We start from the raw sequence: 18,026 nt of genomic DNA on the forward strand, positions 1-18,026 counted from the left end.
TTTCTCTTCCGGTAGACAGGAACGTGACTACACAGGAGATTGATGATTGTGTTGAGGGACTTGGAATGGTATTTCGCTCCGCGATCGAGGCTTCGGTCCCTAGGGTTCCCGTGGAGAGGACAAGGATGTTCTTACCGGGCTGGATTCTCAGGCTCATTTATGAGCGTAGGGCCCTATGTCGGGCGCTGCGCGCATCGGCTGATCCAGAGCGCCGCGGGCTTTTGCGCACTGACATCAGACACCTGTCTAGGGTGATTCGCGAGTCCATTGACTCCTTCGAACGGGACCGCATGAGCCGCCGACTTGGACGTATTAGGATCGTCGATAGGTCGATCATACTCTCAGGTCAAGAGGGCCGCGGGCCTATCCAATAGGGAACCTATTGGAGACCTGACGTCCTCTGACGGGAGTGTATTGACTGATGATCTTTCCAAGGCGGAGGCTCTTGCGGACCATGTTCAAGTCGATTTGGTGACGGGCTTTCCCCCGTCTGACGGCGAGTTCGAAAGACAGGTCCATGAGGTTGCAGATGATCTTGTTGATGCGTCTCCCCTGGTTGAATTTTCTGGTTCGTTCCCTGCTAACGGCACTGCTGTGGCCGATAGGTCCTTGTGGGAAGATGGTCTTTTTGTAAAACCATCTTGCATTGGTTCGGCCCTTTCCTCTTGGTCGTCCAAGAGGTCCTCCAGTGTTGATGGAGTCCCGGATATTGCGCTCAAGAGAGCCGGCAATGTGATTTTCACTTTTCTGTGCGTCTTGTTTAACCACTGCCTGAATTTGGGGTATTTTCCTCCCGCCTGGAAGACCGCTGTAGTTGTTCCGATACCGAAACCGGGATCTGATCGGCGAGATCGCTCTGGCTATAGGCCTGTTTCTCTTTTGTCGACGTTTGGGAGACTCTTTGAGTCGTTCATTTTGAGGAGGATTGCCAGGGTCGTTGAAGACAGAGGTATTCTGCCGGATGGTCAGTTTGGTTTCAGGCCGGACCATTCCACCACACACGCTTTAGGCGTTTTCACGAGCTACGTGACTAGGGGATTTGATAGGAAGTACGGGACGATTGCGGTAGGCCTTGATATTTCCAAGGCCTTTGATTCCGTTTGGCACGACGGCCTGCTTTTTAAGCTTAGGGGCCTTGGATTTGGCAGACAGGTGTGTAGGGTGGTCGCAAGCTTTCTCCACGGTCGGAGTTTTTGTGTAAGGGTAGGTGAGCAATCTTCTTCAGATCGGCCAGTTCGATCTGGCGTCCCCCAAGGCTCCATCCTCGGGCCGATGTTGTACAATTTGTTTGTCCATGACATTCCAGCCCCTCCTTCAGGTGGCATGCTGCTGGCGTACGCGGATGACGTCATGTTGGCCTTCTCTGGCCCCAGGGCTTCTATTGTTAACAGGAATGTTAACATGTTTTTGGGTGAGTTGTGTGGTTATTTCACTAGATGGAGGCTTAGGCTAAACCCGGCGAAATGCTCCGCTATGGTTTTTAGGGGCAGGACTGGCACCACTTACCCTAATTTTCGACGATACGTTCCCGTGGTCCGCATCGGGGTCGATAACGTGGCAGTTACTGGCACGATTAAGTATCTGGGGGTCGTTTTTGACTCCAGACTGGAATTCCGCAATCACGTTGATTACGCGCTGGACAGGGCGAGGAGGGTCTATTTCGGCTATCACCGCCTGTTTCGGATGAGAAGGGGTCTATCGTCGGCCGTGAAGCTCTTGATTTATCGTCAAGTGATCAGACCGGTGGTTTCATATGCCTTTCCGATATGGTTCGGCATATCTTCGGCGCGGATGGAGAGGGTCAGGGCTTGGGAGAGGCGGGCTTTGCGCTCGTGCTTGGGGCTGCGGACGATAGTTAGGAGGGATGGTTCGGTTAGTCGCCCTTCGTGTAGGGCGATATATGATGGAGCGGGGACTCCCCGTATCGACGTATGGATGATGCGGGGCGCCATTGAATTTCTGGAACGATGCGGCGATGTGGGCAATGGGATGGTGTCTGACCATTTCTCCTCCAATGATGACAGGAATGTACTTCTAAACAGAACGTACTTTTCACCAGCTGCACTGCCTAGACTGAATGAGGAAAACCTCTTATATGATGGTGAAGTCCTTCTATTTTACCATAGAAGACATAACAGTTTTGATTTTCAGGACACAGTGTACGACACAACTCAGTGATCCCTGCCTTGTACATATTGTAAATAGTTATTTAGAATTACTCTAGAATTAAGATTATATTTATTCTTTCCGTATATAGTTATTTAGGTTTAAGATTTAGATTTAAGTATCACACCCCTATTTTTGGTTCTATGAAATATTTCTTTTTTGTAACTCGAGGTTAATTTTGATTTTGATTTTTGACGGAATTTGTAGTCACGGTCAAGAGCCGGCTACCGCATAATAACTTGAAGTTGTCGTACGAGGGAATTTTTTAAGTACTTTGTAAAATTTATAGATTCAATTAGATATTAGCAAAATCTCTGTAAATGAATTTGAATTTTGGAAAAAATAAACGGCTATATGAAACGCCACCATCAAACACACAAAATCGTGAACAGTGTTAAAAGTGTTTGTGTGACTTAAAAAAAAAACCAAGTGAAAATGCCTCCAAAAGCCAGTGGTAAAGCAGCAAAGAAGGCCGGCAAAGCCCAAAAGAACATCACTAAGGGTGACAAGACCAAGAGACGCACCAAGCGTAAGGAGAGTTATGCTATCTACATTTACAAAGTGTTGAAGCAAGTCCATCCCGATACTGGTATCTCCTCAAAGGCCATGAGCATCATGAACAGTTTCGTCAACGATATCTTTGAACGTATCGCCGCCGAAGCCTCCCGTTTGGCTCACTACAACAAGCGTTCCACCATCACCAGTCGGGAAATCCAAACTGCCGTCCGTCTATTATTGCCCGGTGAGTTGGCTAAGCACGCTGTCAGTGAAGGTACCAAAGCCGTTACTAAGTACACCAGCTCCAAGTAAATGGCATACTTATTTCGTCGTACAATATTTTCCCTACAACATCAAAGGCCCTTTTCAGGGCCACAAAATAAATTAAAAAAGAGACTTAATTCGTTATTCAACTAAAATTAATTTATATTTACAAATTTAAAGAAAAAATATATCTACCACTCACCCTCACATTGCCCTTATTACTTTTTTAAAATAAAATATGTATACTACCCATACTCTAATATTGCCCTCCTTGCTTAGCACCATCTACATCTACAGTAGTATGATCAACACATATTGCTCTTATGCTCAAACACTCGGTATGCAACGTTGTATTGATGTTCGAGTATATGTGAGCGTGTGTGTTGATACTAAATTTTTTAGGGATGTATACTAGTATGTTAGCGTGAAATGGTGTAGAGATGTATATGTGGACTTATGCGTTTGTACGCGAGATCTATGGGTAGGTATGCTCGTAAAGAATGAAATAGGTATGCTAAGTGCGATTTTTGAAGGGAATATTGTACGCCACTCTCTTATTGGTTAGGTATGCTAAATGAGATTTTCTTTAACATTAAGTGATTTTCATAATTCTTAGTAATTGCTTTGGTTTATGACCCTAAGTGAAACAGTTAATCCAGTTGCGGAAAAAATCCCATTTAACATGTGATTACTTAAATTTCCTTAAAGGGTAATTTATTCCCATATTAGGTAACAATGGTATTAAAAGATTTCAACAGATGTTTTACAGCTACGAAAAGGGCTGTGATTAGCTTTTCCCTTAAAATTAACATAGTATTTATTAGGTAATTAAAAAATTGTTTGAGTTCAATTTGGTCTCTTTTTAAAAATTTTTTTGTAGCCCTGAAAAGGGCTGTTAGATATACTGCTTTCGAATATCGAAAATAATCATTTTGACATGATAAGTAATTTTGCATGGAAAAATTACTTCTTAGCGGCGGTCTTCTTGGCAGCTGGCTTCTTTGCTGCGGCAGCCTTTTTGGGCTTGGCAGCGGTGGTTTTTGCCTTGGGTGCCTTTGGTTTAGTGGCTGATGCTTTGGCGGCTGTTTTTGCGGGTTTAGCTTTAACTGTACCTGTCTTTTTGGCAGTTTTAGCCTTGGCCTTTTCGGTCTTCTTCTTCTCGGCGGTCTTTTTAGCAGCGGAAGGCTTCTTTGCAGCGGCTTTCTTTTCACCGGCTGCCTTTTTGGGTGCTGCTGCCTTCTTTTTCTTATCACCGGCTGGGGCCTTCTTCTTCTTTTCAGCGCTCTTTGCTTTAGGTTCCTTCGAGGCAGATGGGGACAATTTGAATGAACCGGAGGCACCCTTACCTTTAGTTTGGATCAATTTTCCACTAGCAACAGCGCTCTTCAAGTACTTCTTGATGAATGGGGCCAATTTTACAGCATCAACTTTGTATGTGCTGGCCAAGTATTTCTTGATGGCAGGCAATGAGGAACCACCACGTTCTTTCAATGTTTTGATGGCAGCATCGACCATTTGTTGGGTTGGTGGATGGCTTGGGGCAGCAGAGGGTTTCTTTGCCTTGGCAGCGGCTTTCTTAGGTGCCTTTTTCTCAACAGCGGCGACTGGAGATGCGGTGGCTTCAACAACGGCGGCGTCAGACATGATTTCACTTATATTTTTCTTTTTAAACACACTTTAACACTTTGTAAGTATACACTCACTACTGGTGTACGCTGATTGGTTGAAAATATGGTTTCAACCTTTAGACTAGTGATGGCTGGGTACATCGAAATTATGAGAAGTACATAGTAGTCAACTACGAAATTTTGCGAAACGTTGTGTGGAAGCGAATAAAAATTTTTACAAAAGTTTTAACAGAATTATTCATTGTACGATGAGATAGTAACAATTTCTTTTTATTTTTTATACAATTCTTCTAGTAGAGATATCCAGCTAATCATTAAAGAAAATCCGAGTTAATTATCTTTAAGCGTTACCGAGTTATAAGGGTTTGAGTTGAAAGTTTATAAAAATGTTATGATAAAATTGTAACTAAATTATAAAAATTTTCCAATTTTTATTGAAAATTGTTTTTGATAAAAATTTAGTATGGAATCTTGATATGTTTTCTTGAAAGAAGTGTAAAAAAAAAGTGAAAATTTGGATGATTTTCATAGTGAAATAATCGATTTTATTATGTAGTCTATGACAGTTGAATTCACCATATTGGCGTATTTTCCATGAATAAAAGTTTTTCTGCAAATTAATTTGAAAGCTCTAATGTACAAATGTTTTAGGAAAATTTTATCATAAAATATTATAGAAATGATAGATTTCTATTAAAATGTTACATAATTTGTAAAAAGTGTACGTTTGTTACGAAAAGTCTAAAATATTACGATGCTATGTTATACCAACGTCGTTGGCTATGCAAAATGTGCGGTGAGCTCTATTGCATTTATTATAAAATATTTTTTTCTATATAAAGTGGACTTGAAACTAAATAAAAAATTTAAAATGTAAATTCTAAACAATGTATTGTTGCAATCACAAATTTAAAAAAATATATATATTGTTTTTTTTTTTTGGAAATTAAGCACAAATTGAAAAATGCCCTTGTCTAAGCAAGCAAATGTAGAACAGTTGCATACCGAACGAAATCTATTTCCCTTTAATAATTTAAAATATTAAAATACTATTTTATTCTTTTTAAAACAGTTTTTAGAATGAGCGTGTGTGTTGATACTAAATTTTTTAGGGATGTATACTAGTATGTTAGCGTGAAATGGTGTAGAGATGTATATGTGGACTTATGCGTTTGTACGCGAGATCTATGGGTAGGTATGCTCGTAAAGAATGAAATAGGTATGCTAAGTGCGATTTTTGAAGGGAATATTGTACGCCACTCTCTTATTGGTTAGGTATGCTAAATGAGATTTTCTTTAACATTAAGTGATTTTCATAATTCTTAGTAATTGCTTTGGTTTATGACCCTAAGTGAAACAGTTAATCCAGTTGCGGAAAAAATCCCATTTAACATGTGATTACTTAAATTTCCTTAAAGGGTAATTTATTCCCATATTAGGTAACAATTGGTATTAAAAGATTTCAACAGATGTTTTACAGCTACGAAAAGGCTGTGATTAGCTTTTCCCTTAAAATTAACATAGTATTTATTAGGTAATTAAAAAATTGTTTGAGTCAAATTTGGTCTCTTTTTAAAAATTTTTTTGTAGCCCTGAAAAGGGCTGTTAGATATACTGCTTTCGAATATCGAAAATAATCATTTTGACATGATAAGTAATTTTGCATGGAAAAATTACTTCTTAGCGGCGGTCTTCTTGGCAGCTGGCTTCTTTGCTGCGGCAGCCTTTTTGGGCTTGGCAGCGGTGGTTTTTGCCTTGGGTGCCTTTGGTTTAGTGGCTGATGCTTTGGCGGCTGTTTTTGCGGGTTTAGCTTTAACTGTACCTGTCTTTTTGGCAGTTTTAGCCTTGGCCTTTTCGGTCTTCTTCTTCTCGGCGGTCTTTTTAGCAGCGGAAGGCTTCTTTGCAGCGGCTTTCTTTTCACCGGCTGCCTTTTTGGGTGCTGCTGCCTTCTTTTTCTTATCACCGGCTGGGGCCTTCTTCTTCTTTTCAGCGCTCTTTGCTTTAGGTTCCTTCGAGGCAGATGGGGACAATTTGAATGAACCGGAGGCACCCTTACCTTTAGTTTGGATCAATTTTCCACTAGCAACAGCGCTCTTCAAGTACTTCTTGATGAATGGGGCCAATTTTACAGCATCAACTTTGTATGTGCTGGCCAAGTATTTCTTGATGGCAGGCAATGAGGAACCACCACGTTCTTTCAATGTTTTGATGGCAGCATCGACCATTTGTTGGGTTGGTGGATGGCTTGGGGCAGCAGAGGGTTTCTTTGCCTTGGCAGCGGCTTTCTTAGGTGCCTTTTTCTCAACAGCGGCGACTGGAGATGCGGTGGCTTCAACAACGGCGGCGTCAGACATGATTTCACTTATATTTTTCTTTTTAAACACACTTTAACACTTTGTAAATATACACTCACTACTGGTGTACGCTGATTGGTTGAAAATATGGTTTCAACCTTTAGACTAGTGATGGCTGGGTACATCGAAATTATGAGAAGTACATAGTAGTCAACTACGAAATTTTGCGAAACGTTGTGTGGAAGCGAATAAAAATTTTTACAAAAGTTTTAACAGAATTATTCATTTTACGATGAGATAGTAACAATTTCTTTTTATTTTTTATACAATTCTTCTAGTAGAGATATCCAGCTAATCATTAAAGAAAATCCGAGTTAATTATCTTTAAGCGTTACCGAGTTATAAGGGTTTGAGTTGAAAGTTTATAAAAATGTTATGATAAAATTGTAACTAAATTATAAAAATTTTCCAATTTTTATTGAAAATTGTTTTTGATAAAAATTTAGTATGGAATCTTGATATGTTTTCTTGAAAGAAGTGTAAAAAAAAGTGAAAATTTGGATGATTTTCATAGTGAAATAATCGATTTTATTATGTAGTCTATGATAGTTGAATTCACCATATTGGCGTATTTTCCATGAATAAAAGTTTTTCTGCAAATTAATTTGAAAGCTCTAATGTACAAATGTTTTAGGAAAATTTTATCATAAAATATTATAGAAATGATAGATTTCTATTAAAATGTTACATAATTTGTAAAAAGTGTACGTTTGTTACGAAAAGTCTAAAATATTACGATGCTATGTTATACCAACGTCGTTGGCTATGCAAAATGTGCGGTGAGCTCTATTGCATTTATTATAAAATATTTTTTTCTATATAAAGTGGACTTGAAACTAAATAAAAAATTTAAAAATGTAAATTCTAAACAATGTATTGTTGCAATCACAAATTTAAAAAAATATATATATTGTTTTTTTTTTGGAAATTAAGCACAAATTGAAAAATGCCCTTGTCTAAGCAAGCAAATGTAGAACAGTTGCATACCGAACGAAATCTATTTCCCTTTAATAATTTAAAATATTAAAATACTATTTTATTCTTTTTAAAACAGTTTTTGGAATAGCAAAAAATATCATTTGTTTAAAAATAATAAAAAATACAGAAAAAATTTATATTCAATGTATCTAAATTATATATTTAAAGTTAAAATTCTCTCGAATGTATTGGCCTGCCTGTTTTTATCTTCATTCATTCTTGTTATGTAGCTACTACGAAAAATCAAATTTTGCAAAAAGAATAACAGCAAATATACTGTTGCTAATAGAAAATAAAAATTTTCAATTAACCATAAAAAGTAAATTAAATAATTTTTTTTTTAAAAAAAGTTTTTGATTTCGCTCCATGTTTTGAAGCCCAATATTACCAAAAGTAAAACGCATAGAAAAGAAAAATTTCTTTTTAATATAAATAGTGTATTTTTCCATCCCCAAAAAAAAGACTATATATATTTATTTTAATAAAAATAAAAAGGTGTAAGTTTTGAATAAATTTTTTTCTCTTTTTTATAAAAATATTGTGGTCCTGAAAAGGACCGATTGTTTTTGTAAAAAAAAGTTGGCTTTTAAAATGTCAATAATTTAAGCACGTTCTCCACGAATACGTCTGGCCAATTGGATATCCTTGGGCATGATGGTGACACGCTTGGCATGGATGGCACACAAGTTGGTATCTTCGAAGAGACCGACCAAGTAGGCTTCGCTAGCTTCTTGCAAGGCCATGACAGCAGAGCTCTGGAAACGCAAGTCAGTCTTGAAATCTTGGACAATTTCACGAACCAAACGTTGAAAAGGCAATTTGCGGATCAACAACTCAGTACTCTTCTGGTAGCGACGGATTTCACGCAAAGCAACGGTACCAGGGCGGAAACGATGTGGCTTCTTAACACCACCGGTGGCTAGTGCGCTCTTACGAGCAGCTTTGGTAGCCAATTGCTTACGAGGGGCTTTGCCACCAGTAGATTTACGGGCAGTTTGCTTAGTACGAGCCATTTTTCACTAGAGGTTTTTAGTTCACTTCACGATATGCACACAAACACTGTTAACACTGTAATAGTTGCCTTACGCATATATTCTTTTATTTCCCATATCTTTTCGTATTTCATTTATAACATATTCTTATAATTAGTGTAGATACTTACTCTAGCTATCATAGATATTCTCTAGAGATGTATTCTAATAACATTAATTAATTATTAAAATAATAGATTAATCAATACGTTGAATGACAAAGGTACAAAGTCCAGCCCATTCATATTCTTATTATTCCTAGGGTAGTAATCCTTTAAAGTAAATTCGACACCCCCGGATAAAAAGGTAAAAACCAGGATTTAAAATCCTAAAACCTACTTAAATGCTACTAGAAAACAAACAAGAATAATCCATCAAAAAAATAAAACTATTTACAAAACTATTTACAAACAAAACATAAAACAAAATAAAATATAACTAAAACAAAACAAACAATCCATTTTACTATTTACATATTTACAAAACAAATCAAATGCTACCAGGTAGCCACTGGTCCACTTTATAAACCGGATCTTCAAAGTCCATTCTCCCAAATCTCCTATGGTAGAACATAAGTCTACCATGCTCATCAAACAGCATATTGTTTTCGGCCATATGTCCAAGGCACGTAGGAGGAAGGCCCCTTTCGGCATTTCTAAGGCTGTCGAAATCCCGGCGCGAGAGGCTCATCTCCCGGACAATCGCATTTGGGTGGGCGGCATAACCCTGCAGGTGTTTCAGCGCAACGTTCACCATGAAGGCGTCCACTCTGGGCAATCTAGCGTCGCCATATACCTCTCTATTTGGGGTATTCCTATACTGCCCCTGGGTTTCCACCTTCGTTCTCATATCAAGAGAATACCGCAACATCTTTCTCTCGAATATCCTTATCTTCTCCATTTGTGCCGATGATATGGAGCTCCATACCAGGAAAGAATAGGCCAATGTGGGTCTAACAACTTGTTTATAAATGGTGAGCTTAATCTTCCTACTCAGTCCTCCTTTCCTCCTCAGTAACGATGCGTAGGCGTGGAAAGCAGCCTTCGCCTTATCCAAAAGGTAATCGACATGACGCGTGAATGTCATATCCTCCTGGAAAATCACACCCAAATACTTCAAGGATCCATAATTTACGATAGTATCGCCTCCAATCTTAATGCTGGGGACGTACGATCTGGCGCTCTTGTACAAATTCCGCTTCCTCCCTCGGAATACCATTGTCCGGCACTTTTGGACATTCAGGCCAAGTCTCCATGTCTCAAAATACCCTTGTAGAGTGTCAAGGTATTCCTCCAGGTTCCCGCTTGGCCCTGGCATGTGTCGATGCGACAAGTATGTCGTTCGCATAGATGAGAAGAAGTTCCCCATTAGTCGGCTCCGGTATATCTGCCAGATAAACATTATAGAGAACCGGTCCTAGGACAGATCCCTGCGGTACTCCAGCTCTGATTCTCTGTGTGGCAGACTTCGAATCAGCTACCACAACGCTGAAGGATCTCTCCCTGAGATAGTCCTCTACAATGTCTATAAGGGAATCTTGAAAGCCGAATGTCCTCATCTTTCGGACTATGCCCTCCTGCCAGACCGAGTCGAAGGCCCTCTCAAAGTCCAAGCTGGCCGCTATCGTCACACACCGGTTGTTGAATCCCTCCACAACCCTACTTGTGAGGGCCGTCAGGGCGTGTGTAGTGGAGCTAGATCTCCTGAACCCAAACTGCGATCCTATCAGCATCCCAGCTTCCTCAATGTGGCAATTCATCTCCTGTAGGATGAAAATTTCAAAGAGCTTCGAGATTGACGAGAGTAGGGATATCGGTCTGTAACTCGCTGGCGATGTCGGATCCTTTCCCGGTTTCAATACAGGGACCACCTTTGCCATCTTCCACGCCCTGGGGAAGTATCCAAGGTTCAGGCAGTGGTTGAAGACAATCGCTAAGAATCGCCATACCCTAGCGTCAGTCCTGCGGAGCACATAGTTCGGAATGCCGTCCTCTCCCGAGCTCTTCTTGTTGTTCATGGTGCGGAGGACAGACCCAATTTCCGCTGGTTTTATAATCCTGAAAGAACCCTCCACAGTCGTGGAGGCATCCGCTAAGTTTCCATCACGGAACTCAATCTTCGGTGTGTACATGTCCTGAACATTATCAATGCTCCAGGGTTCATGACGCCTTGTTGGATCTTCGCCAACTCACGCGCAACAGCATTCGCCTTTTCCTCGTCAGATGTGGTGCTTCGCCCGTCTTCCTGGATAAGATCACAGATTTTACTCCGTCTCCCAGCGGCCCTTATACTCTTCAGCTTGCTGAACATTTCACTGTTCGGCCTAATATTATCAAGCATTTGCATGTAATTCTGGTCCTCAAAACGAGCAATACGCTGGGCAATTATGTTCCCTAAGTTCCTTATGGTAGCCCCAAGGGTTGATGATTCCTGCTGGTCCATAATCCGGAAACGTCGCCTTCTCAGGGTTTTCTTTTTGTGGATGAGTTCCAATATGTCCTCTGGCAATTTTCTCAGGGTTCCCTTATGTGGCCTAATCTTGTCGATGCTTTCACTCATGGCCTCGGAAAAGGCTCTATCCATTGCCTCGATCGCCCCATCGATTTCTGCAACAGTCGCATTACTGGCAATCGGCAATTCGCATCTGTCCAGGGCCGCAGCAAGCCTTTCATTAAATCGTCGCATTCTTAAGCTTCTAAAATCGAAGATCTCTGTGGGCTGACTCCTTTCAAAAACCATTTCGCCAATCTCAAGGACGACGGCCCTGTGGTCCGAGTCGTAATCCAGCGTCTCAAGTCCCCTATGAGACCGCGAAACATCCGTCGGCTGAATCCCATTAGTCTTCAAGAAAAAGTCGATGTACGAGCTAGACATAGCAGTCCTCCTCGAGGGCCCCTCTGTCTTCAGCAACGACATGGTTGGTGTCATCCTAAGCCACTCATGCAGACGGCGGCCACTCGCGTTCTGGACAGCATCCCCCCAATCTGGATGCCTAGAGTTGAGATCACCACCAATTATCGCCTCCGTGGAGCCTACTAGATCTGCCAATCTATCCAGTGCTTGTATGTCAAGAGCATCCTGTGGCCTACTATACAATGGGGCAAAGAGAACATAACCCTCGGGCGTCGAAGCCCTAACCAGTGTACCCTGTAAGCCGCCGAGATCGCAAATACACCTCTCAGCCTTAATGCCAGTCTTTATAAATATGGCCGTACCGCCGCCTCTAATGCCAGTCGTCCTATATTGTATGTGACAGTCGTAGCCCTCTAGTCCAAATACATGCCTCTCCGTGAGGCCATGCTCAGCTATCATCAAGACATCCGGTTTCTGCTGCTTCACGAAAATCTGAAGATAGTGTCTCTTATGTCGAGACACTATTGAGTTGACATTTATAAAGACTGTCTTAAAACTGGGCATCAAGGCGCATCGATAACAATAGCCCGTAGAGCGCACGGGTTCTCTCTTCATCGGTTCTAAGTTGGCAATATGTATCAGCATACGCCCCAATCTTCTTAACGCAGGTCATCAGATCGCCGCCAAGGAGTCGTCTGCACTCGCCATCAATGTGGGCCAGGGCCCCGTCAATGCCTCCAGATGGACTCTTCCGAGTCGTAGCTGTCGATGCATCTCCACGCATCCCACGGGCCATATCGGCGTACGAACCACCTCTGCCATCAATGGGAGGAGGAGGGACAGTAATTCCGCTGGTCGTTTTCATGGGAGCAGCCCCCTTACCTGCTCTCCTTCGGAGTATTTCCTTACGTTTCGGACAGTCTTTGGAGCTTGCCACATGTCCGTCAGCCTTACAATTGACACAGTGAACTGGGACTCCAACGGTCCTCACTATTCGTCCAGTAGAAGGCTCGGTAGCCACATTCTCCTCCGTGTTCAGGTCCCTTTCCGGGATATCGCAGTTGTCCGGACCATGTGAACCACCGCATTTAACACATCGAAACGCCATCTTACAATTCAGGGAAATGTGACCAAATCGTTGGCAATTCCTGCATTGGGTTAAGCCTCCCGCCTTATTCCTCCTTATACTCACGCGGCAATGCAGTATGTACTGCAGCTTCTTAAAACCACCGAAGTCGGACCCGTTTCCTAATTGGACGATCCAGCGATCTCCTTCCAATCTTATTATCTTGAGCACATCCAGACTGAGGCCACAGCCTGCAAGAAACTGTCTAAGATCCTCCACATCGTACGTGCCCGAGAGGCCCCGTATCATAAGGGAGAATGGTCTAAGTTCCCTTGGCGTAAAAGTGAAGAAATTAAGACCTATGTTCGTTAAGAACTCTTTTGCCTTCGCATGGTCTTCCATCTTACTAAGATGTAGACCGACCAAGTTCCTGTTTATCAGCCTAATGCTGAATAGGGAGTGACCCAAATGTCTAGCTAGCCTATCCGTCATATCCTTAGGATTACTACCATATACCCTAATCACAGGTGGGCTGGACTTACCTTTTCCTCTCGGCTGAGCAATGTTTGGCTAGTGTCCTGGATTTCCTCCGCCAGTGGTCAATCGTCCCTGTGTATCGCCAGGGAGAGTTGTCTTCCGTATAGCGCCTTTGCTGGGGGCTGCTGCTGATGTTATTTTCTCTGTAGTTGCTGTTGCTGATGTAACTTTGTTTGTTGTTTCTGTTGGTGTATCTTTGTTGGTTCCCGCTACTTCGTTTCCATTTGCCTTGACCCACATTTCTCTCGGCTTTACCAACGGTCTTCTGGCATCCTTCATCGCTGTGTCAAAGCCTTCGGCTGCTTTGACCGACATTTGTTTTTCTCTCTGGAGTGAGTACTCATTAACGACGTCCATGTCATCATCACCTCTAGCTGCAGTATATCTGACGTCATGGTCATTGTTGCCCCTGATTACGCCAGGGCTAGGTGTTTGATTTTGAACATTGCTCTGTATGAGTGAGCGCAGTTCAGCCAACTCATTAGCAAGTTGACGCTTCTCTTTCTCGAGCCTCTCAATGGTTTCCATAAACTGTGACGTGATTAAGTCAATACGGAAGTCCTCGTATTGCGAATCACTGCCACTTCCACTGCCATTCTTCTTCTTCTTTTTGCGTTTGCGCCTTTTGTCACTGGCGGACGCGCCTCCATCAGACGTACAGGTGTCCTGAACTGCCTTTTTGGATGCATTAGATGTCGAAGCATCCATCTTGTCTTGATTATGAGCGGAGCCCAGCGCCTGCTCGCTCAATATTCCATAGTAGCTTGATTCAGCCATTAAGGTGCGATTATGGTCAGTAGCATCTCTGACCAAACTGACAATTTCTTTTGGCGCACATAGATGCTGTGCGCCGGTATTGTTTCCAAACTCCACCTCCTTCTCCACTTGTTAGCACAGTAAAAACGAATATAGAGATTACTGCCTACCATGCACTTCTCACTTTTTTAAGTGATGTACAAAACTTTTGGTGACTACTATCACTTCTCAATTTCCAGAGTGAGTAGCCAAAAATGTCCAAAAATGCAATGTGCTTACTATGCACTTCACAAAATCACAATTAAGAGTCACTTTCAAAAAGCACTTCAGATTAAAATTTGTATTCAAACTTCCGCTTTCCAAACTTATGTGTTCACACCACGAGTTCTTAACACAGAATAGTTGCCTTACGGAGCGATTCCCGATATTTATAGAAAAAATTTGGCGGGCTACAGTTTTCAATAAGGGTGTGTGCTGCGTATATGCTTCAACATTTGTATCTGTACACACGAAGTGTATACGAACAACCCCGAAGATAGATCGAAGCGTATGTGTATGTAGTAAATTCAGAGCGGATTTTGTATAAATATGAGGTATCGCAGCATGGTAAGTATTACAACACAAACGATTAAGAAGACGAAGAAGCCGAGCAGCGCTCGAAGTGTAAACATCAAGTGTTAGAAGTGAACTTATACGAAGTGCAAAAGAAGTTAACTTTCGTAGTATTACGAAGTCTTGAAGTGCATCATGAGTGATAGCAGTGGTGGTGCTATTGGCACCCCAGACGATGAGAATCGCATAGTAGTCAATTCTATGAACAATAGAAACCCGAGCATTAATGGTACTCTCAACGCCAATGTTGCCGAAGAAGAATTTTTAACAGCCGATGGTTTCCAGGTGGTTCAGAGTCGTGAATCCACGAAGAGAAAGAAAAACAGATCGGGAAATTCCGGCGACAGGGATTTCAAAAAATTGAAAGCCGATGCAGCAATAATAGAGCTCACGAGACAACTAGAGCAATTAAAAAATGATCATCAGATAGCCCTCCAGAAAATAAATGAGCTTATGATGGTAAACAATCAATTAACATCAAAATTGGCCGGTGGAGACGCCAACATCAATCTCCAACCGCCAAATAATGTGAACTATTGCCAAACGACAACAATGGCAAAAACGAATATAAATGCCGAAGCAGCCAACCCCCTCGGCAAAACTACAAAAACAACGGAAGTCGTCAACAACCCGACTAGAACTATCACAAAAGCCGATGTCATGCCGACAGCACATCATATAACAGCAACAGAGTGGAGCCTAGAAATCGACCATGAAATCGATATGGACATGAATGTAGATATAGCAGGGCAGCAGGCCACATTACCAGCCAACAAAGGAGCAGTGCCAAAACAGCCAGGGCAGCAACAACAACAACTGCAGAGAAAGACTGAGAAGGAAGCCATGGATCATGAGAGAGGCCAAATTAATTCAACAACAAAGGGACCGACAACGTCAACAGGATCGAAAGGTAAGGCCAGCCCACCCGTCATAAAAATATATAATTCCAATTCGAAGGTATTGATAAGTAATGTTAAGGAGAGATTAGGACATAATCTTTTTTCACTGCATATTGTTAATAAGAACTTGATAAATCTTAAATTGAATACGAATGGGGACCATGAGGTGATTAGGAAGTTTTTGGAGGAAAGGGGGGTCTCTCATTTCACCTTTACGCCGAGGGAGTTAAAACCGGTTTCGGTTATTATAAAGGGGTTGTCGGACACGTTTGACAAGGAGGATTTAGAGGGGTATATTAATGAGAATATGCCGGAGCTGGGTCTGAGGAATGTGGTCAAGCTGAGGGGTGACCGATGGGTAGTCCAATTGGACAAGAGTGCTGATATAAAGGCTTTTCGGAGACTTAGGTATCTGTTGAACTGCAGGGTCAGGGTTGAGACCCACAAGAGGAAGGGTCTGGTTCAGTGCCATAATTGCCAGAGGTTCGGGCATGTGTCCACTAATTGTAGAATGCCGTACAGATGCGTCAAGTGCGGCCAGTCGCATGGGGCCGGGAAATGCGAGGTCCCGAATAAAGAGCAGAATTGTCAGGAGACTTTGGAGAAGGACCCTGTGACCGGGGAGATAGTGAGGAGAATAGGTCGGCAGGTTCACTGTGTTAATTGCGGGGTAGATGGCCACGTGGCCAGTTCAAAGGAGTGTCCAAAGAGGATAAGTCTCCTTAGGGAGATGGAGGAGAGGAAGTCGTTTGCGAGGGCGAATAATGTGAATAGAGCGGTGGGGCCCCGGAGAGAGGCGGTGGCGCCTAGTTTTGTGCAGCAGGGTAGGACCTTCGCTGGCGCTGTAGGGATGGCTGAGTCGGCCGGTTTACGGACTAGGGTGGATGCGGTACCGGTGTCTAGGGAAGCGTCTGGGCAGGTAGGAGCCGCGATGGGCTGGTTTGATGGGGAGCTGAAGAGGCTCATAGGAAAGGACTTTGTCACGTGCATGAGGAAGGTGAATGGGTTTGTCGACACATACAGGCGATATACGAATGATGATGAGAGATTGCAGGGCGTTTTCGGTCTGCTTCTTAGCCTGAGACTCTATGACTAGTTTGAAGTGTATTTTCTTGAATGTGAATTCCTTAGTGTCTCGCCAGAAGAGACACTACTTGGAGCTGTTTGTGAGGGAGCACAGACCTGATGTACTACTGATAGCCGAGACGAAGTTATCAGCTAGGCACACATATGGTCTGCAGGGCTATACGGTCTTTAGGCAGGATCGGAGAGGGGGCAGCGCCGGTGGTGGTACGGCGATATGCTTGACGGACAGGTTGAGTGGGGAGAGGCTTGCGTCGGATTTCGGAAACGTCGAGGCTACAGTAGTCAGGATCAAAGGGACCGGGGGCAGGAGCGTCGTTGCCATGTCGTTGTACTTACGGCCGACTGAGGCGCTGGGAGTGGGAAGCCTCGATGCGGTCGAGGCAGTCATTGGGACTGATGAGGCGGTCATAGGCGCAGATCTTAATGCCAAGCATGGCTCATGGGGTGGGGTCCAGATGAACACAAGGGGGAGGGCGCTCTACGAGTGGCTGCTGTCGTGCCCGTCTTTGCTGGTTAGACCTACGGTTGGGCCGACAAGGTGTGCGATGGGGACAGGGTCGTATATAGACATGATTCTGACTACTGTGGGTATTCGACCTACAGAGGGTGCCATGAGGAGGGGTGGACTGAGGATCGTGGATTTTGAATCCGATCATAAGGCGGTGGTGTTAGAGGCCACAACTATTGGGTTGCGGGCTGGAGAGAGGGTGGAGGTCTATGATTTCAATAGGATGGATGTCAGGGCCTTCAATCGGAAACTGGCCGAGAGGCTTGGATCGGAATTGCTCCCTAGGGATCGCAATGTGTTGCCGGCTGAGATAGATGAGGCAGTTGGAAAGCTTTCATCTGCTATTAATCAGACCATGGTAGAGACCATTAGGAAGGTTACGCCAAAGAGAGATGGGTTGCCGGAACTGCCGCCCGACATTTTGGATTTGATCCGCCAAAAGAAGACGCTCAGGAGGAGAGTACATAGGACTCTTGACCCGCAAGGCTACATCACTGCGAAGGCTATTATCAAGAGGATGAATAAACTGATTGGCGAGCGGATAGCAAGGTTTGAAGAGGAGTATTACCTTCGAAGGCTGCAGGCCATCTCCGCAGACAAGGACATGTACAGAAAGGTGAAGGGGCTGAGTGGTGCCCTAAGGAGAAGGGGAATCGATGACTTGGTGGACTCGGGTGGCAGGAGAGCTGTGGCCGATCGAGAAAAGGCCGAGATACTAGCTAGTGAATTTGCGAGAATACAGGGGACTGCTGTAGCCGGATACGCCCCTGATGACGATGAAGAGCCCTTG

The 18,026-nt window shown here is 43.1% G+C and overlaps 3 protein-coding genes across 3 annotated transcripts; all 3 read right to left on the minus strand.

Annotated features, from left to right (window-relative positions):
* Positions 1 to 458: 458 nt before the first annotated feature.
* On the minus strand, positions 459 to 4,572 carry LOC131996167 (histone H1-like). Its single transcript, XM_059365620.1, has 2 exons — positions 3,904 to 4,572; positions 459 to 797 (listed from the first exon to the last, which is right to left on the minus strand). The coding sequence occupies exons 1-2, from the start codon at positions 4,570 to 4,572 to the stop codon at positions 459 to 461; spliced, it is 1,008 nt and encodes a 335-aa protein (XP_059221603.1).
* A 1,669-nt stretch (positions 4,573 to 6,241) lies between these two features.
* Positions 6,242 to 6,910, minus strand: LOC131996256 (histone H1-like; the record flags this gene model as incomplete). The annotated part of the gene is made up of 1 exon (XM_059365769.1): positions 6,242 to 6,910. A coding segment is annotated over exon 1 (669 nt), but the record flags the coding sequence as incomplete, so codon positions are not given.
* A 1,580-nt stretch (positions 6,911 to 8,490) lies between these two features.
* On the minus strand, positions 8,491 to 8,889 carry LOC131995688 (histone H3-like; the record flags this gene model as incomplete). The annotated part of the gene is made up of 1 exon (XM_059364575.1): positions 8,491 to 8,889. A coding segment is annotated over one exon (399 nt), but the record flags the coding sequence as incomplete, so codon positions are not given.
* Positions 8,890 to 18,026: the final 9,137 nt, after the last annotated feature.

Source organism: Stomoxys calcitrans, chromosome 3, assembly GCF_963082655.1.
Source record: "Stomoxys calcitrans chromosome 3, idStoCalc2.1, whole genome shotgun sequence".
NCBI classification, from domain to species: domain Eukaryota; kingdom Metazoa; phylum Arthropoda; class Insecta; order Diptera; family Muscidae; genus Stomoxys; species Stomoxys calcitrans.

Coding starts and splice junctions, on each gene's coding strand:
- LOC131996167 (XM_059365620.1), bottom strand. CDS start 4,572: ATGTCTGACGCCGCCGTTGTTGAAGCCACCGCATCTCCAGTCGCCGCT. Junction 798..3,903: donor CAGCTGCCAAGAAGACCGCC/GCTAAGAAGTAA, acceptor GCGGTCTTCCAG/GCGGGAGGAAAATACCCCAA.